General features: G+C 43.0%; 1 protein-coding gene across 3 annotated transcripts in view; it reads left to right on the top strand.

Annotated features, from left to right (window-relative positions):
* Positions 1-26,294, top strand: part of Frem1 (FRAS1 related extracellular matrix 1) — a 171,269-nt gene that overhangs the window by 114,924 nt on the left and 30,051 nt on the right. For all 3 annotated transcript variants that reach the window (XM_023715844.1, XM_012514849.2, XM_023715845.1), the window contains exons 23-27: positions 1,124-1,319; positions 5,870-6,134; positions 14,616-15,030; positions 19,459-19,660; positions 21,030-21,174. In XM_023715844.1, coding sequence (XP_023571612.1) covers positions 1,124-1,319; positions 5,870-6,134; positions 14,616-15,030; positions 19,459-19,660; positions 21,030-21,174 — 1,223 coding nt within the window. The remainder of the gene's footprint in view (positions 1-1,123; positions 1,320-5,869; positions 6,135-14,615; positions 15,031-19,458; positions 19,661-21,029; positions 21,175-26,294) is intronic.

The following is a 26,294-nucleotide window of genomic DNA, read 5'->3' as shown; positions in this document are numbered from 1 at the left end:
AAATAGATCTTAAGATGAAAACCAACATTGAACTTAATTCTAAGTTAATTGTTACCTGCTGAATCCTGGGGCAGAGCATGCGTCTGCAAACAAGAGGTGGGCAAAAGTATGACAGAGGAAGACATTTTCGGAAGTAGAATGGCATAAGGAGAAGTGGAAACGCAAGAAGGAGAGAGGGAGCCGAAGCTCTCTGGCCAGACAGCGCGGGCGTGCAGCGCGATGCCCGAAATTGTCTTTTAAACCAGGCAGGAAAAGAACAATATGATTTCATATTATAAATGTTCTAATTGATATTTTCCTTGAGTTACATCAAACAACTTATGAGATCTTTTTCAGGAAAACTAAACGCGTATCTTAAGACAATAGCAGTGGGATGATTAGGAGGATAAAAATTTATTAATTCACTTAAAATAGTCTCAGTTGTTGGCCAGCCCCCAGCACAAGAACCTCTTTTAATTGAAAAATGTCATAATTTTTTTTCACTAAGCCATGTGCAGAGTATATTCCTAACGAGTGTTGGCATGTTTCTAGAAGTTCTGGATAAAAATAATGTATGATACTTGCAGTTTATATTTTTGCTGATGTAAGATATAAAGGTAGGTAGTGATAGGCGTCCTGATCGTTTTCTCTAGGTTTTAGTAAGGATAGAAAATGAACTGGAGAATAACTGCATTCATTCTGTTTTTTCTTATCAGTGAAGTCTAGTAATGAACCACCTGGAAAAAATAGGTTTGATTAGTTGTACAATGATATGATTTAAAAAAAAAAAAAAAACTCTAAAAACCCCACATGTAATTTCTAAAGAACCCATTCCAGCATCTCAATTACCCACCTGCTCTCATTATTTGGAATATTTAATCAGCTATGATTGCTTATGATAAATACCTTGGAAGTATTGATGCTGTTGAAAGCCTTCAGTTGAAGCTAGTTTTCTGCCAACGTCTTAAATTATTTTAATATATTTCCTTGAAAAGAAAAAAATAAGGCAATGTGGCAAAAAATCATTTGGAATTTTTCTGAAATATTTTTGTTGGAGGTTTCCAGGGAATATGTAAAATATCTACTAACTCAGCCAGAGGGGAGAAAATGACGTGGGCAACTAACCAATTCTGGTACCTTTCAGATAGGGAGGAACTGGGTCCCCCTCTCCCTGGGCATGAAATGCACTCAGGAGGAAGTAGACCTCAACTTGCTGCGATACGTGCATACGGGGGCTGTGGATTCCCAGAGTCGGGATAGCTTCACCTTCTACCTCTGGGACGGTGACAACAGATCACCCGCATTGGATTGTAATATTATCATCAAGGACACGGGAAAAGGTAAAGCACAACTGTGGTGCCTACAGAGATTGGCTTGTGTAACAAAATGATCTGCTCTAAGTATTCAACATTTGTTTCTTTCTCCTGCTGTCCCTGCCTCTTTTCTTTTTTCCTTTCATGCTTCACCCTGAAATTCTACCACTTATGAGTCCACCATTTGGCCTTCTCACCTGCTTCTTAGGGACACAGAGATCGAAAGAGCAGCCTCATGCATCTCCTGTTGGCTATCCGGTCTTGCCCACAGGGTGCCAACGCAGGCTACGTTCATGGTGAGGGGTTTGATCTAAGTAGAATTTTGCTAAGTTAATGCTATAAGTCTAATTTTATCTTCCATAAGTGAATTATCATTTGAAATAGTTTCCAAGGCAAAATATTTTCAATCTTATATGAAGAGAAGTAGATAAATGTATTTTAAATTTAAAAAAAATAACAAAAGGGGACTTTGTCATTGAAAAATTAGGAGCTGTCATTTTTTTTTTTTTCACTTTGAAAGTGCTAGTACAAACACTGTAGGAACAAGGAAAAACACATAAAATAGTAAGTTTCTCTTGAATTAATTAAGCAGATCATTTGCATAATATAAGCCAACAGCTTATAAGTGGTAGGTAGAAGAAAGTTTAAAAAAAAAAATCTCAGCTAGGGAGATGCACACATATTGATGCTCACGTGTACAACCTGAAGGGTTGCTCACTGGGTGGGAGAGAGCCAGCCTCGCATCTTATTCATCTGCATGGTCCCAATATCTCAGCATTCCAGGTGAAGTCTTGCCTTAGACTTTCAGCACCCACTTCCTTGATTGAATGCTCCCTTGTTTTGCCTCATCCACTAGGAAGCTCAAAGAGTAGATGTCTGTCCTAATGTTATTTGTGTCACTTGTATACATTTTGCCTGGAAATACATGTAAGTGAGCATAATTTTTTCAGAGAGAAAAAAAATGTGTTTAGAAATATCTAGCTCATCTGAAAGTTACTAATTGGACTTTTTTATATAGTTGGTACAGGGTCTCACTATGCAGCTCAGACTTATAGTGATCCTCCTGTTTCAACCTCAATTCTTACCAACCGCACACAACGAAGTGTCGTGGCAGTGGAATCGAGCTGTGTTTCATACAGTGGTCTGGGGGACTGTCCCTGTCTAGATGTTCCCTCATCTTGAGAAGTGTTAGAATCACATGAGTTGGCTGGAGGAAAGTTTCACAGGGTAGGTCTCATCCATGGAGCCTGAATGCCATGTGCCTCTCAGAGTGTACCCTGGTGCCTGAATCAGAAAATGGGCAGCAAAAACTGTAGCAGTGCACCAGAAGGAAGGACTGGAGTAAGAAAGCCGGACAGACCCTCACCAGAGACTACACAGTTGGCCTCGTTATTTTCTGAAAGTTTTAATGAAAAAACTATGCTAAGTAGGTGGATTAATTTTAATGTTTTTAGAAGTTCAGTATCTCAAACTTCTTTCCTTCCTTCCTTCCTTCCTTCCTTCCTTCCTTCCTTCCTTCCTTCCTTCCTTCTTTCTTTCTTTCTTTTCTTCCTTCCTAATCCTTTTATCATTGTACAGTGTTGGATGCTACTTTCCTGTTGTTTTTTTTTTTTTTTAAAGTAAGAGTTTTCCTAAGTTGCATGAGTGTACAATCATGTAACTGTAATTGTTCATCTCCAAGTAAAGGTAAGTTGTGAGTTAGATTTAGTTGTAAAGTTAATACTGAGCCTCTGCGTATCTCCATCTGGGAGCTATTAGAAATACCTTTAAGTCTTCCAGTTGTGCTGTGAGTTGTGCTTGGGCCAGGCCCAAAATGCCATCTTGAGAGACTTGCAGGAGGGCCTGGTGAGGCTGCCTTTAGCCCGCCCCTCATCCTGACGCTGCTGGGAAGCTGCAGCAAGTTGATAACCAACTTCTTCTTCAGCGCGACAACACTTGGCCTCCCGCACACCCAGCGGTCTGCTCCCGGGAAAGCTCTGGCAGGGGCTTCTTCCCTCTCAGCCTTGTTCACTTGGATTATTTCCTCCATGTATTCATCTCGGTCTCCTCTGTATATCTGCAGCTCAGCTTTTTTAAATGGAGGATGGTCTTTGACTCATTTGAGATAAAAGACCAATTTGGGACAAAATTTTGAGATGAAAGACAAATCTAAGAACAGGGTTCGCTAATCTTGGCACTGCTGATGTTTTGGAGAGAATCATTCATCCTTGTAGGGACTTCCTTGTGTGTGGCAGGGTAGTTAATTATTACTGCCCATGGCCTCTACCCACTAGAGGCCAATCACAGCCCTCTATTATGACATATATGCAGATTGGGAGAGGAAGTGGCAAAACTAGCCCTTGTTGAGAAATGCTGGTCTGAAATCATAACACCTTGATGTTTTATTTCCATTTTCTGTTTTCTCACAAAGCCGAGTAGAGTCTTCAGTCTTACTGGCCCTCCGTAGTGTTTAATCTAGCTGGGCATTTACTTCTCATATTTTTCTTCTTGGTTATCCAGCCATTTGTTACTGATTTATTTTATTTTTTATTTTTGGGGAGTACTGGGAATCGAACTTAGGACCTCAGGTTTGCTAGGCAGGCACTGTGCCACTGAGCTAAATACCCAGCCCTTGATACTACTTTATAAGAGCTACTCATCTATCAGAGAGAGGGAAAAACCAATGTACTGTAGCGTTTCACAGCCTGAGTTCTCAGTGGCTTATCTACGAATTCTAACTCTGCTTTTTATTGTGTAACTGTTAGCAGATCAGTCAGCATTTTTATATCTGAACTTCCTCATTTATAATCTGGGAAATATAATGCCCTGCCGCTCAGGATTGGGCTGAACAGTTAAGAACCTTTGGTGCTGCTCCTGATAGACACAAAACTGAAACTCTACATTTTAATCTATTTCATTCATTCATTCATTCAATTCATTCATTCATTCATTTGGTACAGGGTCTCACTACCCAGCTCAAGCTAGTAGTGATCCTTCTGCCTTGGCCTCCTCAGTGCTGGGATTACAGGCATGGACCACCACTCCCAGTTTCAGCAGCCAGCACCGTGTGCCCAGGGTTCCAGGGCAGCATGGCATGTGGCACCAGGGATCAAACCCAGGTCCAGGCGCTTAGTCCGCTGAGCTATCACCCCAGGCCAAAACTCTACACTTTAGATAAGGTCATTTTAAACAGATCTTGGGTAAATGAACTTGATTACACACTTTGTTTGGAACACTGCATGTTTGGCCCACACATGACCCATTTCTGTCCGTGCTTGTTTATCCATTTATGTATTTTCTTTAAAATTATGGCATGGCAAAATCTGCACACTATGGAATGGACTGTCTTGGTGTCTCTTGGTGCAGTTGGGCAGTGTGAATTACATGCAGATGGTGGTACATACGACCTCCACAGGGTTGCATTTTGCAAAATTAATCCTTTGTACCTGCTGGATAATAATTCCACATTTTCCTTTACCTCAGCCCCTGCTAACTGTCTTTGCTTTCTGTCTCTGTGAATGGACCCCACCCTAGATGCCCCATATAGGTGGCACCTTTCAGTGTATGACTTTTCATGACCGATTAATTCATTTTGCATGATATCCGCAAGGCTCACCTATGCTGTGGCATGCACGAGAATCTCCTCCCTGTTTTATGCCTAAGTAGCGCTCCATTGTCTGTGCCCACCATGTTCTGCTTCTCCATTCATCAGTGGAGCTGCCTCTCCCTTCTGGCACTGTCGATAACCCTGCTGTGTGCAAGGTTGTTGGACATACTCTGCTCTTTAAAACCTAGGATGAATCCCTGTGCAACCGCTACCCAACAGGGCTTAAATTTTAACAGCAACTGGCCTCTCCTAGGTGCCTTTCCCAGCCTCCTGGCCAACCACCATCTGAATCTGGTACTATCTTCTAATTTTTGTGTGTTACTTTCTTGACTTACACAGCTAACAAATACTCATGCACTACAACTGTATTTCTGTGTGTAGCTGTATTTCATTTGTTTTGCTACAAAAATTAGCTGCATGATTCTGGCCCAGTTTGCTCACCTATTCACCTTTTGGCAGGCACTTGGGCTTGTGTGGTCTGACATAAACAGTGTTGCTGGCACCATAGTTGTATGTGTCCCTGGGGCTCAAATGCGAGAGGCTTGTGAGGCTCCCTGAGGGGAAGAATCACCAAATCAAATGTGAATACTCAACTCTTTGCAAAATAATGCCAAGTTGTGTCACTTGATTGTTCCTCCATAGTTGTGTACAAGATCGCCTTGACCTCCATCCTGTTTAACATGTGATATGGTCAGACTGTATTTTTACTCACCAAAGAATTATGAGATGACAATGTGTTACGATCCTGTACAGTCTTTTCATAATTATTAATGATACTGAACATCGTTGTATGTCCTCATGGGCCACACGTGCTCCCTCTTCTGTGACACACCCACTCCCTTTGTTTGCTTTGTCCTTTGTCAGCCAAGGCTTTATAAGCCTGTTTGTGTCACATTGGACTTGACTTTGGTGGAGTTCAGACCTTATCTTTTGCCTCTACCTTGAACATCACATATTCTAAAATATGATTCTTGACTATACCATTGCACAGGTGATATTGTCCTTCTTGCAAAGCCACTTGTGGTGTCTAGAGGCGACAGAGGCATCTTGACAACTGCCACTCTCTTGGCCATGGATGGAACCAACAGGCAGGAGGAGCTGCTCTATGTGGTCACCTCCCCCCCACGGTATGGCCAGGTGGAATACACCCACCGTCCTGGGGTTCCCATTACGACCTTCAGCCAAATGGACATAGCGGGACAGGTGGTCTGCTATGCACACCAGCGTGAGGCAGCTGCCCCCAGCGACAGCTTCAGGTGAGCCCTGTGCAAACTTCTCTGACTTGTTTCCCTGGAATAACGCTTAGAACAACATAAATGTGCTAACGGGGTCCATTGTTACCATCTCACCATTTTTGACACCCATGCTATCATGTTGTACACCTTAAGAGGACATATCAAAATTTACTTTAAAAATAAAAGAAAAGGGGCTGGAGAGATGGCTCAGTGGTCTAAGGCACCTACTTAGAACAAGCTTGGCAAAGCATCAGGGACCGCGGTTCAATCCCCCAGCACCACATGCCAGCCAGCCCTGTCCCCTGGTGGGCTGAGCTGGCCACACACACACACTACTCTCTCTCTCTCTCTCTCTCTCTCTCTCTCTCTCTCTCTCTCTCTCATAAATAAAAATAAAAAAAAATTTTAAAAATAAAAGAAAAGAGGACAACATGAGTCCTTTTCCAGCTCTGCTCTGTTTTTCTTATCCTGCCTAGGGGCATGAGAGGGAAAGGCATACTTTTAAAATGACAGCAGTACAGCAAGGATTTAGGGACTGGTGTTGAAAAATAAATGCAATACACAGATATAAATGCAAGCTCTTCCATGAGGAGGAGTATGGAAACTGGGGTGCCCAATGAGGGACAGACACAGAGAGGAATTTCCCTCTTTATCGGGTCTGTTTTTCTGAGTAAAAGCCATTCATTAGCATAATAACTTTGGTTTAAGCAGACACTACCTTTTGACACAAAGTGCTCCTGTCACTCTGTCATAAATCATGCTGTCACAGAGTGGGTCATATTTCCCCCTAGAAACAACAATATAATTGAAGCCCATGCACCTGTTCAAGGGTTCTGTATCAAATAAATCATCAGGACAAAAAACAATCTGGAGAAAAGGCAAAGATACAATATTAACAAAAAGCTGTATTCACTTGAAATATAGAAATTTACTGCAAGTCACACCACAACAGGAGATACTCTAGAAGATCTGTTATCTAGCAGCCCACGAAGCTGGTCAGGCTTGAGGTCCCTTATGGAAAGGCAGACCCTGAGATTAGGGGAAGCCTGAAAAGTGTGGACCAGCCCTTGGGGAGCTGTGGTCTGTGAACCAACCCTTAATTTTACCAGCTAGGAAGGAGGCTCAGGGCATCCATTTGTCTGTTGGACACCCAGAGCTGCCTGGCCTCCAGGACAATTTTCACCACAGCCGATATTACTTTCAGTGGACACTATAAAATAGCACACATGTCACAAACTCCTATATTTAGTGGATTTCCAAAAACTATCAAGTACTACCAATATATCCAGGGTCAAACACCGTTTTCTGTTGTGCACGGTGGTACCATGGTTCATGAACTTAATGTGCGCTATGATTCTGAAAAAGATGACTGTGTTTGTGTTCGACAGGAAAGAAGGCTGTAGTTGCGTTTGTCAGCCAATGCAGAATTCACAAACCAAGCCAAAATTTTGCCAAATGCTTCTGTTTGTGAACCAAATTGCTCAAACCAGCCCCCTTTTGAAATTTTTTATTTTGTGCTGGGGTCTCACTTAGTTGCCCAAGATGGGTTTGTATTTGTGATCCTCCTGTGTCAGCTTGGATTACAGATATATGCCACCACTTCCAGCTTAATGTCATCTCTCTCTGTCTCTGTCTCTGTCTCTGTCTCTGTGTCTGTGTCTGTCTCTGTGTCTGTCTCTCTGTCTCTACCCCCCTCCTTCTCTCTGTCCTTTAACACACAGATCACCATTTAGCTGATTGCTATCTTAACCGAGTCACCACCTGAATGCTGATAGGCACTAACTAAGGCGTTGAGGTGGGGTGTGCACCCTCTTCGGGCTGCCTCCCGTGTGCGGGAAGTGTGTGGTGTAGTTGCTAAGGTACGGGCTCAGGGCCATGTGCTGCCTCTGTGACTCCCAGGTCTTGCTGCTGCTGCTGGTCACATTGCCTCCTGTGATTTTGCCCCTTCTATGGAATGGGATGATGCTCATCCTGCTGCCAAGCAGGCGTTGCGAGGTTGCAATAAACACCTTTATGTACAGTCCATGAAACATTACCTGGCACAGACACAGAGCCAAGTGTTTGCTGCTGTGCTTGTCATTCTTGTGCATGTCATATTCCTCCCTGACTGCCTTCTGACCACCCACCTTCACAATTCCAAGCGCAGTCTTGAAGGAGGAAATGAGTTACGGAGAGAACAAGGCTTGCTGTGCTTCTCCTGCTTGCCGAGGAGGTGGCACACTTTGTGGCTTCACCATGTCGGTCTGATCCAGAGCTTTTAAGCCCTGCTGGTTTCGGAAACTCTTTGCCTCTCCCTGTTCCTGCTGCTCTCGACCAGGCCGAGGGAGGGTCTGCTGAAGACGCTGAGGACTATGCTGGAGAAGCCAGGAACCCTACTGGAAGAGCCCGGGATGAGAGCGTGCTCATGTTCAGAAATGTCGGCTAGGAACTAAGCAGATGGTGAGATGAACAATAAAATCCCTATCTGCAAGGGCTGGTGATGCTGTAAACTTCTGTAATTTTCATCTAGAAGAAGTCATGGGAGGGAATATTTTAGAAATTACTTATCCCAACATTTCAAGATCCTCAGAATTACCTGGGAAGATTATAAAATGAACTCTGGGACTTCACACTAGAGAGGGGACTTTGGCAAACCCAGTCTCAGGCCTAGGAATCTACATTTGCAAAGCTTTTCAGGCACTTCTGCTGCGATTGCTGGGCTGACCAAGTCACTCGTGTAGAATGTGTCATATGAAGGCTTGAGAATCCCCGGAAGGCTTGTGGGCCTTTCCAGAGACAAAGGGGGAGGAGGCTGCCTTGGTGGCTCCGGGGTCCTCACATCCATTCACTGACTGAACTTGGTGTTGTGATGCTTTGTTTGTTAGTTCATTTTGCCCACCAGATTTCCCAGAAAGGTTTTCTTTTAACAAAGTCTGTGGCTGCATTTCCTAAAGCTGGTGATTTGAACCTGGGTGGTGCAAAGACACAAAATAATGTGGACAGGTAGCAGCAGGCGATGAGTCAGTAAGAGGGAATCAAGGGTGAGAAACTACATTACCTGTGAAGGGCCCCCTCGCAGTTCTTTCAAGGAGAAAGCCTCAGACTGGTGTGTTTATGTATTTGCCAGAACTCCATACTTATTTTCCATGTATTAACAGAGACAGCACTGGTCTCAGGCTTGGAACCAGTGGGCAACCATATCTAGCTAGAAGTAGCAACACTGTTTTCTTATATTTATTTTTGTAGCATTGGTGGAATTAAGTTCTTAGTAGTCAGGAGGGCTTCCTTTGAATACATTTATTTAAGTAAAAATTAATTGATATGAAGCAAAATTAGCAAATGACAAGAGAATAGGTAGTCTAGGCGTATGGTAGATAGGATGGTCATTGTTGAATGACTTTAGGTCAGGAAACAGGGCTGCAAGAGAAACAGACACAGGCTGAGGAGCACTAATTGGTCCAGGCCCTTCATTTGTGTGCCAGAAAGCTAGCATGGCTTGGACATCTGCAGTACGTCAGGCCATGGAACAGACCCCTGTTCTGGACTGTGTCATCTCTCCCAAGTCTTCCGCCAATGCCTTGAGAGAGATGAGGCTATTACCATTCTGCACGAGAGCACCAGCGCTGCAGGAGGCAGAGGAAGCCCCGTGAGCTGCTGTAATCGAGGGTCAGACCCAAATGGGTGCTGAGAACTCATTTCCATGGAGAACTCTTTCCCTCATCCTGGAGCCTTGTGTGGAGAGCTCACAGAGGTTGTTTGTGCAAGGAAGCGCCTCAGTGCATCATTTTGATCCTTGGCCAGCAGTTTTACATATTTATAGAGAAAGAGCCCAGCATCTGCCCAAGACTGCATTTTAATCTTGTCATTTCCCTCACCCAATCACAGGCTGCTGTGTCATTTGTCAAGTGGTGCTAAACCAAAGCTGAAAGCCTGTTTTAATGAAAGTGTGATTGTGGTGCTTTTTAAAAATTAAATATATGCAGCCAATCTAATCACCTAAATTTATGTTGCTTGCTATTAAATTTGGCAAGAAATTTGGCAGGGTAGAAGATATAAATTCTGTGGCAGTGGATTTTTCTCCCTTCCCTTTTTAGTGTAAGATATGGCAACATTAATTAAATAGGGAATTTTAATGGTCAGATTCTACCTTGTGCGAAAATATTTTGTGAATCATAAATTTCCCCTGCATTGTTTGGTGCTGCTGGCCTGGAAGAGAGCTTTGGCAGCCCGCTCCAGGCCAGATGACACCGAGTGATTAGCAGGCTGACTTCAGCTGCTGGCAGCCGGGTACTAAGAGAACATGCTAATGTCCTCCATTTTGACACGCCGGCTGGACTTTTTTTTTTTTTTTTGAGGAGCTGGCGCTATTTATGATTCCATTTTTATCTTTTAAATGCCATGACAGATGGCAGATTCTTCAGCCAACTCTATTGCCAGGAAATGCAGAAAGCTTGAAAGCACCGCGGTAATGGTGAAATCAGACCAGGCAGGCACTCCAGACAACCCCGAGAATCAGTTCCTGAATTTCATGGGGATGGTGGTCATCCTGGCCACATTCTTCTCTGGGGGTTGAGGAAGGGACATTAAACGGGATGGCCACACAGAAGGCACCATTAACTCCACATTCCCAGCTTCCTCACCGCAGGGTGGATACCAGCACAGCAATGGCACTATTACTGTAAACCTTGAGAATACGTATTTATAGGAATTTGGTGGGGCTTGTTATTTGGAAGATCATCTAGTCGACTTCTGCAGACGCGAGCAGCACTGCTCTTCTTTCACTTGCTCTGCTGGCTCTCCTCTGCCCGGGGACCTAACTGTGAGCCTGTCTCTGTCTCTCTCCCCCTCAGTGGCCCTGCCCATGAGTGGTGTTCGTTGTTCCTCAGGAGGCAAAGTGGCGTGATGTGTCTGATCCAGTCATATTTGGAAATTGCATCTTCTCCACCCCTGGCTTATTAGCTGTAGGTCGGTGCCGACAGCTGCCTTGGGGTCCCAGCTGGGAGCACTTCTCTCAGTAAACATCTTTCTCACTCTCCCCTGGCCCTGGCCTGCTTGCCCCTGCTCCCATCTGTCTGATGGCAGGCTGCCTATTTCCAGCATGGTCAGGTCCCAATCATCAGGCAGGAATGAATTTGAGATATGCAGCCTGGAGCAGCAGACAGTGTCAGCGGCCTCACAGAGGTCTCTGTCTCTCTCTCTCCCTGTCTCTCTCTCTCTCTCTCTCTCACACACACACACACACACACACAAATGCGTGCACATACACAAATACATGCACAGCAAATGTGATGTTCCTGAGACTGAGCCATTAGGATCTTGTCCTCGAAGTCATTTCTAGAATGGACTCTCCAGAGAAGAAAGTCTGATGTTCAAAACAGAACGCGGTGTGGAGCCCGACATGCCCTTGGATTCACGTGGAACCCGGTTCCCTCTCGATCCTCATCTCTCCCTTTCTTTGCTGTGTTTTTCTCTTCACTTTTTGCTGACTTTTGGTAGACTTTTTTTTTTTTTGGTAGACTTTGAATGGGGTGCAGTCTTTCACTCTGCGGTAACTAACAATTCATGTTCTTTCCTGTACACTGGTGCAGAATGATCAATGCCTGATTTAAAACTCTTTAAGTGCACATTTTTATAGGCAATTTGGCCTAGGGTCAAATAATAGGATCTAGAGGAAGGGGAAAAGATGAAAAATGTGAAAAAATATGAGAATAGGAAAAAACAGAATTACAGTATGGTTCTACAATAGGGTTTTTCTGAGAAATACAATAATTTTCAATGTAAGAGCTCATCTCTCTCAACCTTTGAAAGTGTGAATCTTACTGCAGCAAAAAGTTTGGAGAACATACACTTGTTGTGCTAGGTGTGCTTTTTTTTTTTTTTTTTAAATAAAAAAAAGCTAATTTCATTAATACCACATGCTCCTGAAGTGAAACTGCCCAATTTTATATTAATCACAAGTTTTTCTTTATAAAAAGAAAATGGATTCATTTGTTTGAGGAAACTGCTATTTTTGTCTTAATCTACAATTGTTATTCAAGCTATACAAATGTGCTGGAGAGGGAAAAAAAAGATAAAAGACAGTGTACATTCTTTATAAGTCTGGGTGTGTTTTTGTTATGTTTCCCTCAGCAATTTGAACTTTGCTGGGGGACATAGATTCCTTATTCTGTCACATCATATTTTCCTTCAAGGTAGTCTTTGTAACTAGGTGATTAGAAAGTTTATAACTTCAGATTAGCTTTCCAAGAAAAATCTGTACCCTATCACCTCATCTCCCTTTAGGATTTGCCTAATTGTTCTTCTCCCCTACTCTTCCCTTACGCAGGTTCCATGACTGGCTGTGCTCCCTGATTTTAAGTCCTGTCATGGTAAAAGGTAAACCATCAATGCTTAAACCCTGAAAGATAAGACACAGTTTGTCCAAGAGTAAAGAATTTGTTAGGCAAATTTTCTGGATTAACAAAATAAATATACTCTACGCCTTCTGTAGTTAACAGGTAGAACCCCCAAAGAAGAATTTTAAATCATTTAATATTATATTCACCAAAACATGATTTCTAGAAATTCTTACATTTATGGAACGTAAGTGTATCCTTCAAGGTAAATAAGGACCAAAATGTAAAATAGATATTGAGAAATGGGAAGAAAATGTCCAAGTAAGAAGGGGAACAAAGGAAGGGAGAAGGAGAAAGAAAGAACAGAAGGAAAGTCAGATAAAAATCTTTTGTAAATAAGGAAGGCAAGAGGGGTTGAAGGAGGGGAGGGCACTAAGGTACAAAGAAGCATCCAGATGCATCATGCACCGGTACAAATTTCCTGTATTGAATGTTATCTTTAGGTATATCTAAAGGGTACTAATAAAATTAATTTTGTTTTTGTGGTACTGGGGATTGAACTCAGGACCTTGAGCTTGCTAGGCCAGTGCTTATTCTACTGAGCTCTCTCCTCAGCCCAAAATTAATTTTTAAAAATGAATCTTTCCTAAATATTTCTAGCAACTATGAATACAGAGAAAAACTAATAAGACACAGCCCTGTGATTAACTCTAAGTACAAGACATTTCTTTGGTCAGTTGTAAACTTTCTGATCTTACTTGCTAGTAGTGACTTCCTAACTTTTTGGAATTTTAATACTGTGTATTGTATGCATGACTTCACCATGCTCTTGATTGTCTTTAAAATAAACATAATACATTGAAATTGTGTAAAGATCATTTAAGTTAATGCTACTGTGAGAATAGCTGCAGTGGACAGAATGTGATTTAGTAACCAACAAAATCCAAAGCACATGATGCCATGGCAATGCCAAGACTTTAGGAGAATTGGCTTCCCTTGGATGAGTGTCATTTCAGCTCTAGTAAAATGCTTTATCCTTTCACACTGGTGCTCAGCTGCTGTCTCCGTTCTTGGTGGATTTCTCATCAGTGTTTAACCTCTGTAGGGCAGAGGTGAGATGATCTGGCTACCAATCGCAGCTCCATCTCCTTCCTGCCTTGGACTCCCCGCCAAGTGTCCTGACCTTCCTTTATTGTTTGTTTGTTGTCTCTTTGAGACAGTTTCCCTATACAGTTCAGGCTGGCCTTGAGCTCACTTTGTAGCCCAGACTGGCCTTGAACTCGTGTGATCCTCCTGCCTCAGCCTCCTGAGTGCTGGGGTTACAGGTGTGCACCACCATGCCCAGCCTAACCTTTCTTTAAAGCAGGAAAAGTATCCTTGTCGAGCATAACTCCTACATGTACAAAAGGAAGCAGTGTAGAAGCACATTTGTGTAAACTGGAAGGCATTAGAGCCTCACGTAATGTCACAGAGTTGGATGACACTCAGAGGTCATCTGGTGCATCTCTTCCATTCTCCAGGAGAGTAAAGATGAGGAATTAGATAAGGTCACAGGGCTGGATGTGATCCGCCCTTAAGCGTTATCGTGGAAACCTGAGTGCAATGACTTAAACTCAGTCCACTCGGCACTTCATTTTGTTGGTTCTGTAACCATAAGTCTTAAAAGTTTAGCTTATTATTCTCATGAAAAAAATAGGATTGCAGTCAGTCATCACTGAACAAGCCTGCAATGTCAGCACTCTGAAAAGCTGAGGTGGGAGTCACAAGTTCGAGTCCAGACTGCGTAACTCAGTGCAACCCATTCTCAAAAAACTAGACAAAATACAAAATCATACAAAATTACATACAAATATACAAAATTAATATACTTTTCAGCATCAGGTGCAGATTCCAACTGGATACGAAATTTCTATTTGGGGAAAGGGATATATCAAAGGACAATGGCCTATCTGCTCCAGTCTAGTGGCTTTCCAGCAGTACTGCTGAGCAAATGCCCATGGGCCTGGATGGGCAGCACATGTTAGCTGGTGGCTGCTGCCGTGATAGGAAGGCTTTCTTGGAAACCTCTGCTACTGACTGAGTCACAACCCCGCCTGTCCTTTAATAAAGGTGTACGTTGTTATTGCTTCATTCCAGTAGCTGGTGACACAAAAACCCATGCTGAAGGCTCCTTGCTTCTGTTTGCCAGATTCCTCGTCAGCAATGGCTTGTGGACCAAGCATGGGCTGCTGGAGATCACACTGAAGGCCGTGGACAGAGCTCTGCCAGTGGTGACTCGGAGCCAAGGGCTGAGGCTGGCCAGCGGGGCTGTGGGCCAACTTTCCCCGGACCTCCTCCAACTGGTCGACCCTGACACACCTGCCGAGAAGCTGACCTTCCTCCTGGCTCGGCTCCCGCAGCACGGCCAGCTCTACCTCCGGGGGACCGTGCTGCTTGGACGTAATTTCACCCAGTGGGACGTGGACAATGGGAACGTGGCCTATCAGCACTCAGGACATGACTCACAGAGTGACTGTTTTACCTTTGTGGCCACAGATAGGATAAACAAAGGCTTCATCATGGATGGGAGAGTCAGGGAGGACCCTGTTCCATTCACCATTCAGGCAAGTATTGCCGAGAGGTGAGGAGAAATTCTGCCTTCCCTCTTGGTTCCAATATGGTGTGTACATCCACATCAACATGCCTGAGAGGACATCGTTTCCATGTATAGGCTGGTGACAAAGCTTCAAATTGGTGATGGTAGCCACATGTGTAATTGCTACACTCTAGGAGAGTGAGGCAGAAGGATCACAAGTTTGGACCCAGCCTGGGCAATTTAGTGACTTAGATTCAGAAAGAGGGGCTGAGGCCTAGCTCGGCTCTCCGTGATTCAAGGCCCAGGACCGGTGCAGGCTTAAGGTTGGGAGGGTGAGGAGCGAGGGATGGGAGGGTGGCTGAGGCAGTGCAGGAGGAGCAGAGCCGCAGGCCTTGGAGGCAGGGAGGCCTGGACCTGCATTGCCGCTTTGCCTTCTTAGCTATGCCACCTGAAAAGGGCTCTCTACCTTCTCTGAATCTATGTTTTCTTCCTTGAAAAACACCCCTGTAGTGTTGTGGTGGGAATTAAACAAGATCAAGTGTTGAAAGCATTCACATGCTGCCTGAAGCATGTTTGACGATCAGTTGCAAGACATTAGTGGTATGTTGCTAGGCTGATCCTTACCAGTCCATGTCAGCTACTGGAATTTTAACTAAAATGAAAATTTACAAGACAGTATCAACACTCTCCATAGGCTAATGATGAAGATGATAAAAGCAGAGGCTACTTTTTATTGTCAACTGAAGGGTAAATACCTGTTACATAAATCTTATTTGAGTCTCATAAAAATCTTACAAGGAAAATTTTATTACTTATGTTTTATAGATGAAAAATAAGGTTGAGAACTTCAATGATTTGATCAAATAGACACAAAGATCTCACTTCTTTCCAATTTCAAACTCTGTATCCTTCCTATGACATTCTTCTGCCCCATTTGTTGACTCTTGCAATGATTCTGTTGACTTCTTAAAATTTATATTAGGAGTCATTTGCGTAAACACTGATTACGTTCATTGTGGGGAGCTGGTAAGCGCACGGGACACATCTCAGTTCCATTTCTTCCCTTTCCCTTTTAATCCAGCAATGGATTCACTTCTTCATCTTATAAGACCTCATAAAGTTGGCGGGCTCAGGCACAGATTAATAGCCAGATGAAGAGGCAAAAAACCCCATAAGCATATAGGACAATTTTACTAGATCATGGTGCGCTTTTAGGTACATTGTCCATGCTGGGTTAGAATGACTTCCTTCTTCCTCTCGTCTGTCCTTTCTTTGCCACTTTATTTCTATATTGAGTTTCTTCTGCAAGAGAAGCCATCGGCTATTCAAGTTGGTATTTACTTCACTTAGGATGGTGGTCTCTAGGTGCACCCACTGTCCTACAAATGACTCAAGTTCGTCCTTCTTTATGTTTCTTAGAGAACACAAGTTGGTTTCATTCTCTTAGTCAAGACACATCACGTTCTGACCGTCAAGGCCTTATGGCTGCCCCCTCTCGGGTGTAGTTCAACACTATTCTGTACACTTCCACCAACAGCCAGAAGGATATGATTTTGTCTTTTACCTCACAATACTCTCTGAGTAGTAAAATCATCAGTATTTCTCTCTCGCTCTTTGGTTTCTCTTATTAGAGTTCACCAGAGGAACACAGTGTGTGTGTGTATGTGTGTGTGTGCGCGCACGCGTGCGTGCACAGAGGTCTGATAAATACACTGTGCATATATCTGTACCTTTGTAATTACAAATAATACACATAAATATAACTTATAAATAATATATTATCTATGCAAAATAGCTATATAGACAGGAAAGACAGAGGTTGATTTTAGGAATTCGTTCATACAATAGTAGGGCGCACTGGCAAGGTAGAAATTTCAGCAGTAGTCTGTGGTCTTCAGAGTCAAGAGCCATTTGACACGAAGTTCCTCCTCTTTGGCGGGAACCTCACCTTTGAAGGCCTGCCGTGGATTGGGTGAGGCTTACTCACACCATGGAAAGCAATCTGCCTTACACAGTCTTTTGAAGAAACCAGAAGTGTCACAAGACTGGAGTAGATGTTAGCATGAGCATGACCAGAGGCACAAGAAGAGACTATAGAACTAAAATTTAGGTATTATTTTATAAGACAAATGACTAAAACACAAGCAAGGTTGTGTTGACCTCAGTAGAGATGGTTTATAAGCACCTATACTGTGCTTGTTTTTAAGGTAAATGTAATATCACATCATAAAAGCAACCATCCTACATTCAGCTATTTATTATCTTTGAGAATTTCTGGCATGCCTTGGAGTACTTCGATTTTCCCTCTTCTTCCATGAACATCTCTCCGATTGACCACCATGGCAGTGGGGCTTCACTCCCTAAATGCCACAGTATTGACTCCCCAGCTGAGACCCAATTTCACAGGTCTGAGCACTGCTGCCTGCGACTTTCAGGAGAGTTGTGGTATTTGTGTTGGTTGCCTTTTTGGTTTATAAAATAATTGTTTATTGGAAAGAATTCATAAGCTATTGAAAAGGACAAAGGATAAAATATTTCAAAATACTTCTTCATGATAACTGGGATGGTGGCTTCCTTCTATTTTTTATCTGGGTAATAATAATTAGATGATATGTACTAATACATATGTATGTCACCTGATTCCACTCTTCATGTATTATGAGCATTTCTCTATGTCTTTATATATTCCTTGCAAATAAGATTTTTAAAGGTTGTGTTGACCTCAGTAGAGATGGTTTATAAATCTCCGGTTGGATCTCTATGTTTGAGGGATTTTTTTTGTTAATTGCTATTATAGATAATATTTTATAAATTATATTCATGCACATTTTTGTGTACACATCTGCTTCTATAAGATATTTTCAGAGAGGAAAATCTTATTAGTTTGCTCCTTTACCAGTAAAACATGAAAATATCTGTTCATATATTTTTCATCATGAATGATGATTTTGTTTTTTAGAAATAACTTTGGTGCTTGCAACAGGAAAAATAATGACTGGTTGTTACAAAATTCCAATTAGAAACAAACAGAGGAGGAGATATTATTTTTCCTGTTTTATATGAATGTTCATATATATATATATAAACATATATATGTTTTGAACTAAAATATCATTATAATTGTCTTTATTTTGGAAGTAGTTTCATTGTTTAGTTGTCCTACTACAAGCTGTTATTTGCTTGCTGTTGCTGCACAGGACTAGGGGTGGGATTCAGGGGCACTGCGCAACTCAGCTACATCCACTTGCCTTTCTATTTTTACTTTTGAGCAAGGATCATCCTAAAATGTGCAGGCTCACCTCAAATCTTCGATCTTTTTTGCCTTGGCCTCCCAAGTGCGGGAGTACAGTCCCGCAGCACCCCACTGCACTCCGTGACCTGTTTAGTACCACCATGGCAATTTCTTACACGAGAGTGCGTCTGAAGCTCCCATGACATAGCTTCTTTGCTAAGGTAAACAAGAACCACAGGGGCACCATCGGGTGGCAGACAAGGCTAAGCAAGAAGGTAATGAGAGTGAGGGGCAGGCTTGAGCACCCTTACTCCTGTATGCTGATGCCAGTGAGGATCCTGCTCAACGCCCCAGGCCCCCTCCCTGCCTGGCCTGCAGGAATCACTCGCACGATAGACTCAGCTCCAGATGGGCAATCAGGCCTGGACGAAGACCTTCGGTCACAGTGCTGAATCTGTTTTTCTCCTCCCTCACGCTTCATGGCCCACCCACCAACCCCACAGATCTAGTCACCTGGTCCTTATCCTCCATAAAACAAATATTTAAAGTCTAACACTTGGGGCTGGGGAGATGGCTCAGTAGAATAAGTGCTTGCCTGGCAAGCACAAGGGCCTGAGTTCAATCCCCAGTTCTGCAAAAAAAAAAAAAGTTTAAAACTAATTACTCACAAGGTTTTCCTGCTGCACATACTCCTATTTTTATTCCACACTTTTCCCATTTAAGCAGGTATGTAGGGAAAAGAAGTCTCGGTATTTGTAAACCCTTTCAATTCTGTTTCTGTAAGTCATTAAATACTGGTGAAGTGGGGCAGTCCTGGGTGCTGACATTAAGTCTGCAGTATACTTCTTGGGTAAGTTTAAATCTATCTTTTTGACACATACTTCTGAGGCATCTCTTAGGTTCAGGGGTTGTTTAAGGTTCAGGTAATTGGGGCACAGTAGGGGGCACGTTATCTGCCCTCAGGAAGCTTACCTCCTGAGATCAGACTTTAGAGCAGTTAAGAGTTGGGGCAGGGTTTCCAAGGGCAAGTTGGCCTCTGCTCCAGGCACCGTGACACCTGCCGGTGATGCTGCGAATAGGACAGTCTTCAGCAAAAGTTAACAGATAAGGACTTCAAGCAATCTGTGACTTGGAGAATTTGCCATTGTTGAGCTGTTAGAGCCTGACCTGGTGCAGGGGTTGGAAGTCTTTGGATAACACTATGTGCAATTATTGATGGCTCAGGTGGACAAGCTGGACAAAATGGCACCCCGAATCACTCTCTTGCATTCCGCTTCCCAAGTGGGGCTCCTCAAAAACGGCTGCTACAGGATTTACATCACTTCCCACGTGCTGAGGGCATCAGACCCTGACACCAAGGATGATGAGATCATCTTCAGGATTTTACGAGGCCCACTCCATGGGCGTTTGCAGAACGCAACGACAGGTACGGCCTTCCTCATCCTCATAATTGTTCACTTTACAGGACCCAGTAGCTGGAAGACTGGAGAGGAATTTAATTACGTGCAGAGCCAGTTGGTAAACACGCGGTGGGGCTTAGCGATAGATGCCATTTATAAATCAATACTGGTTCTGAAGAGGGGCGGAAGCTGAGCCTTCCTGAATTCATCTGGACTGGGAGAACCCAGCACTGACACACAGCTGCTTAGTGTTTGCAGTGCTGTCCACAACCAGACTGTGTTGTATTCAGAAATACACGCAGTACCTGGCTCACGTTCATATCTGTGCCTAATTTATTCTTCCACCAATGAGTTCTAAATGACAGCAGATCTTTAAACATTCGGAGATTTTTTTCCTACTGGTTTCTCTGGGTTAAATATTATTTCTGTTTTATAAAAATGATCATAATATGTTGGCATCTGGGTTAGATAGAATTATAGACTTTTATATCTTCCTACTTCCTTTATTTTTATTTTTGTATTTTTATTTATTTATTTATTTATTTTAATGCATTTACTACAGGGTCTATGGGGTCTCACTACATAGGTCTGACTCGTAGTGATCCTCCTGTTTTCAGCTTCCCAAACTCTGGGATTACGGCGCGCACCACCATGCCCAGGCTGTTTCCATCTCAGCGCGCCCCAGGGGCGGGGCCAGCACGGCTCACCAGGGATCAAACCCCAGCAGCTGCGCTCTGCCTAAGCAGGCAATTTTTGTAGTTTTAAAACAGCTATTTCTGAAGCAGAGTACATTTAAAGCTCTATTTTAGTACATTGCATTTGAGGTTTTTTTAAAGCATTGCATTTTAGAACATCGCACTTGAGTTTCTTCTGATTTTCAGAAATGTTTAATAAAACCAGTATTTATGGGAAAATCAATTAAGAACGAAGAATGAAATAAATCACTGCATGCGCTAGCCTACAGAACCATCCTTCATATCTGCCCCCAAATCAAATTCATTACAACGTTTTGCATTTTTTCTATTCCAAGCCATTTTATCTGTTTGCAATTCACCGGCACGTTTTACAGGTCCGTGGCGCTCCCTCACATCACGGGGGTCTGCGCCGGCACGATCACTCGAGCTGGAGGTTCCGATAGTCACAACCGCCTAGATGTTCTCTGGCTGCTCTTTTTTTTTTTTTTTTCCAGTACTGGGATTGAACTCAGGACCCTGTGCTTGTCAGGCAAGCACTTACTGTACTGAGGTAACTCCCCTGCCCTCTCTGGCTGTTCTTTAAAACCATGTTTCAAGTAAAATAAAACTCTTCAGTAAAAAGCCATATTGTTTTATCAGCTCTCATTTAATGTTTTGTTTGATTATTCTTAAGATTCGCTTATATATATTTTTTTTGTAGGTGAATTTATCTGTGAGAAATTTAGCCAGAAGGACTTAAACAGTAAGACCATTCTGTACATCATAAACCCATCGTTGGAAGTAAATTCAGATGTCGTGGAGTTTCAAATCATGGACCCCGCAGGGAATTCTGCTACTCCTCAAATGTAAATTATTTTGATTATTTAAATGTCCTGCATGTAATGTTTAGCATGTATCTGATTGGGACCTTGAAAGGATCTTTTTTAGACAGAACCCTAAGAAGATAAATTGGTAGACCATTTCCTTGGCTCACAGAGTTTATTTTGGTGAAATAATTCTCTTTGTATTACTGTTTGATAATGGAAACCCCTAGCTTACAGACAGGGAGCATTAAGAGGTTCAGTTGAATGGGGTCGCGCATGAGGTGCATAAAAACGCAGGTGCAGGGGCCGGAGAGATGGCTCAGTGGAATAAGCGCTTCCCTGGCAAGCGCAAGGGCCTGAGTTCAATACCCGGGTCTGGAAAAGGCAAAACAAAACAAAACAAAAAACGCAGGTGCTGTCGCATGCGGAGAGGAGCAATTGGACCGTTGCTGGCTTCCAGACCCGAGCTTGCCTGCTCTACGCACGCTGCAGCCAGGGGTCGCTGTAGGACCGTGTTAGTGACTGTGCTCTCTAGGCTCCCTTCTCAAAGGCTTGCCTAGGAGCAGGAAGAATGACGTAGTTCGGGAGGGCTGGCAAAGCATCAGTTCCCCTTACTAAAGAAATAAATAAAACTGCTTTTATAAGTTAGTAAGTCCATCACAGGTTAGACAAAGATACACTGTGGAGGAAAGCGAGCTTGAGAAGGGACTAAGTGAAATTTGAAAATGTGTAAAATGTGCAAATGTACACTCTTTAGAAAGACTGACACATTCTCAAAATAATCAGGATTAATAGACTACAGTAATTTCACCTACTGGATCTCTATTCTAGAACTTTCTAGACTGTATTCCTTGAAAAATATCTAACCTGGCAGTCACAAAAAGGTCCCTCAGACTACTCTTTGTGCTGTTTTATTTTTGCTTGATACCTTTCCCGGATACCTCAAAGCAAAGACTTTCATCTAGCCGAGGTTTCAAATCATCCTATCCTAGGGTACCTAGGGTACTAATCCTAGTGAGCGCGGCCCTACAGTGGATGGGTCCTTTATATAAAATGTGGACAAGGGTAGGGCAAAAAACGGTGGAAACCTTTCTCAGTCCTCCTCGTCCTTGCTTTTCTTTCCCGTTCCAAATTGTAGTTCCAATATTTACCAGCAGAGGTCTCTATAGTCATGGTTACAGAAAAACAACTTTTTTAAACAAACGCATTGCCACCGTCCTACTCCAAGCGTTCCTGTCCAGCGGCTGCTGTATGCCAGACGCGCAGTCCCGGAGATGGGAAATAGGTGCAGACAAGAAAGACTTGGCCTCCTAAATTAAAATACATTCCTGAGGTTATAAAATTAGCAGTTGACCCCCGCCCATTGAACGACCTTTGCCTGAGAGAAATGATTCCTCAGAATCAGTCTTTAAAGACATGTCAGCTACTTAAAATTTCAGACAAGTGCCTTAATTCTTAAGAATTTTAAATTCTTCTTGAAACTACTAATATATGGTTCAATAATTTTTTACTTGTTTAACTAAGAAAACACAGACTACTTGCATGACCTGATGCTGACCTCTTGTCTTCCACAAACGACAAAACGTAGACACAGGGATGTTTCCCCCAGGAATGGCAGTGACTGATCCTGCCTCACCCACACAGCAGGCTTATTTTATTTTAAAGAAATTTTAAAAAATAAAAATGATACACAATTTCAACACAAGATGATAGGAAATTAACAACGGTTATTATATTTCATATTGTTATCTTCAAGTAGTTGCTCAGATTACCAGATATAGGCATGTAAGACCACTCAAGCAATATAAACACTACCTGTTCCTTTCAATTATGATATATATATATATATATATATATCTTCCTTTTCTCCTTTCCCCTGTCCTAGTTGTTCCTTCCTTTTGAGCAGTTTCTTTCCTTTCTTTTGCAATATTTGCTGTACCTAGATGTTTACAGAGTGTTCATACAACAGTATCAGAATGCACCCTCTTCTCAGCTGCCAATGGTACATTCCCTAAAATAGTCCATAGAACATGCGTAAGTACATGCAAAGGAACCGTGAGGATCTCATGCATGCTACCAGACCATAGTGTAACGAATCTGGAAACAGCACGGCCTTTCATCCCTCGCTTGTGAAGGACACTGCTTTTTTAAGAGGATTAATGTTTTTAAATAAACGCTAAAAGTCACAAGAGAATCCACTTAGCGTAGCTATAACCTTCACTGAGGCAGTTCTCCATAGACACGTGCTTGTGTGGACTATGCATTTTCATGTACCTATGCTGGAGAACTTTCTAAGTCAACTTGGAGTGCTTGGAACCAATGGGACAAAATGCCATGGCATTTTCTATTACCAAGGACTAAAGCAAAATGGCTTTGATGCTGGCATAGTTTGGGTTATTTTTCTTAGAATGGGCTTGGGAGCTAGAAATTACTCAACATTTCTCTCCATAACTTATGGGTTGAGTAGTTGCTTCCAGCTTCATTTGAAAGCAGATGTTTTCTAGAACTGAGTGTACATGGTCTAGTAAGAACCAGTGGTAGCAACGGGAGTGGTTTGACTTCTCAAAGCAGCAAGCAAGAGCCTACTTGTGAGTACAATATGGACCACAGACATTTGCAATGTAAATTTTTGTTCTATTTTGTCCCTGTCATTTAATCACTACTAAGAATTATGAGTCAGATGCCATTGTAATTCACAGTTTACACATGAGGACACTGAGGCACAGAGTAGGAACTGACTGTTCCATGTTCGTGAAGTTAATTGGCCAAGAGCCATACGCCTCCCCAGGAGGTGGAGCTTTTGAGCATGTGGCTTTCCTCACAATGCTATCAGCCTTCTTGCCTGTGCTTAATGATAGCCAAGGCTGCCGAGGAAACAGATCGGCCAGTTTACCATCGTTCTTCTACAGAAGACATTTGCTGCCCGGGAAGCAGGAAAGAAGCGATACTTGCCTTAAGGTTTAGTTGCTTTTTTGTTTTAATGCAGTATCATTATTACTGCGCACGCCGTATCTGATGCCCTCGGTACTAAGTGTAGATAATAAAGCACTTGACTTGGAGCTGACAGGCACGGTGAACTTTTGCTCTGCCATTGGCCAGGCGCTTGGTAAGCCTTGGTTATCTCCTCCTTAAAGTGGGGATAATCTAACAATTCTTTAGGGACAATCTAACCATTCTTTAGAGAAATGAGTGAGGTAAAATATATGAGGGTATCTTCTGTATTCGAAGTCCATAAGGAACACAACTTCTACTGGTGAGTACTACTGTGAATTCATGTTAATGCAATCAACTATTTGAAGAAAGACACGGAGACATTCAGTGGATTAGAAAGCCCATCGCTAATTAGAAATTGATCCTGAGAAAAATTCACAAAGTGAGTGATCAATACGATTATTTATCAAAGAGCTAAACGTGCTGTTCTGCTGTTGCACCCATTCTGAGCAGATCTCCTGAGGGATCAACATATGTTCCATTTTACAAAATGGCAGGAAGTGTTGGTCCAGGTGAGATGAGGCACGCTGTTGCCAACTGGCTCTCTGTGTGCTTACTGAGAGCACCGAGTCCCAGAATCATGGGAGGCTTGTATGCACTGGCAGGCTCTGAATAGGGGCAGTAGAACAGCCCCCACCTCCTCACACCCAGAACAGTGCAGGATGCAAGTTCCTCTGGGATACTTTCGGGAAAACCCTTATTACAAATAGAAATTATCCGGGGGCCTGGTCCTAGTTCAGTTCTTCAAGTGGCTGCTTCCACAAAGTTGTCAGCCTCAGGTTGCTGTGGTTCAATCCCCACAACTCCAGCCAGCCAAGCCTGCCCTGAAGGCATTTGGAGCAACAACAACAACAACAACAAAAAAAATCCTTATTCCAAATAGAAATTATCTTAGAACACCGAAGTCCGTGGATCTTTGCATAAACTTTTAGTTTGGCCAAATGCCTGAAAATCGGGCACTGTGCTAGGTACTTCCCCATGTTGTCTCATTTACCTACAAAGCACAGTTCTGAGCATTTAATAACCATTCCAAAGTCACTGGAAGAGACAGAGCTGAGAGGGAGCCTAGACCTGAGAGAACCGGTCCCGCTGGCTCGCCCCTGCTGTAAGTCATGCCCACGCCCAAGCCGACTCTCCAGGGTGATCACGGAAGTGCTTGGCACAAGCTACCCAGAGGGCAAATCACTCACAGCGTGCAGCACAGAGATCGTGGAGGGCGCGCAGCTCGGACCTAGGCACGTTCCCTGGCACTGCTTTCCTGTGCACGCACTGAGAAGATTTCCAGAGTAAAGTGAACCCGTGCTCATGTGCTCTGTCGTTCAGCAACTGCTTCCCCAAGCCCTGACTCTTGTCCTCTCTCCAGAAGCCCACATCCTAGCTGTTGTGCTAGTCATTTCTAGCCTTGGAAGAAAAGATCTGGGAGGAATAAGAGAGAAAGGGAATTTTATGAGGCAAGGTTTGTAATATTTTAACAGCTTTTGTGAAGCGCCTTGTGGGGGAGAGCTTGGAACTGTTGCTGCAGTACTGCCTGCATGGTACCTTCGAGCCGGAGTTACCATGTTTGTCTCCAGAACAGATCTTGGGGAGGCACAGAGGACGGGAAAGAAAACAGCACTTGCTCAGCGCCTGCTGTGTACACGTGCTGAAGATGCATTAGCCAACTTGAATTCTGATTGTTCGACATGAGTGTAATTCTTCTCGTTTTAAGATAATGAACACTGAGGCCCAGTGAGACTGAGGCACTGACCATATTCACACAGCAATAAGTGGTTGCAGTGTGTGTCTGCTACCAGAGTGGTTGTTTGAGGGACTTGCTCTGCTGTCACTCAGTGAAACACTGTTTCTCAGTTTTGGAGAGAAATTGGGAACATTGCAAACACAGGTGTTCAAAACATTAGACTGTGGAGCTTAATAGCATCATTTTTAATTGACAAGCCTTAGACCAAATATTTGGAAGAATGTATTTTAATGTTTTGATTTGTTCAAGTCATGTGTTGATAATAAATAAAGATCTAGGTATAGGATTAATGATGTAATCACAATTTTATTTATCTATTTACTTTTAAAGGTTTTAATTTTATTTATTTGTGTGTGTGTGTGTGTGTGTGTGTGTGTGGCCAGCTCAGCCCACCAGGGGGCGGGGCTGGCTGGCATGTGGGGCTGGGGGATTG

Source organism: Octodon degus, unplaced genomic scaffold (genome assembly GCF_000260255.1).
Source record: "Octodon degus isolate 3935 unplaced genomic scaffold, OctDeg1.0 scaffold00044, whole genome shotgun sequence".
Lineage (NCBI taxonomy): Eukaryota > Metazoa > Chordata > Mammalia > Rodentia > Octodontidae > Octodon > Octodon degus.
The sequence above is the reverse complement of the archived record's forward strand: the minus strand, read 5'-3'. Positions and strand labels throughout refer to the sequence as shown.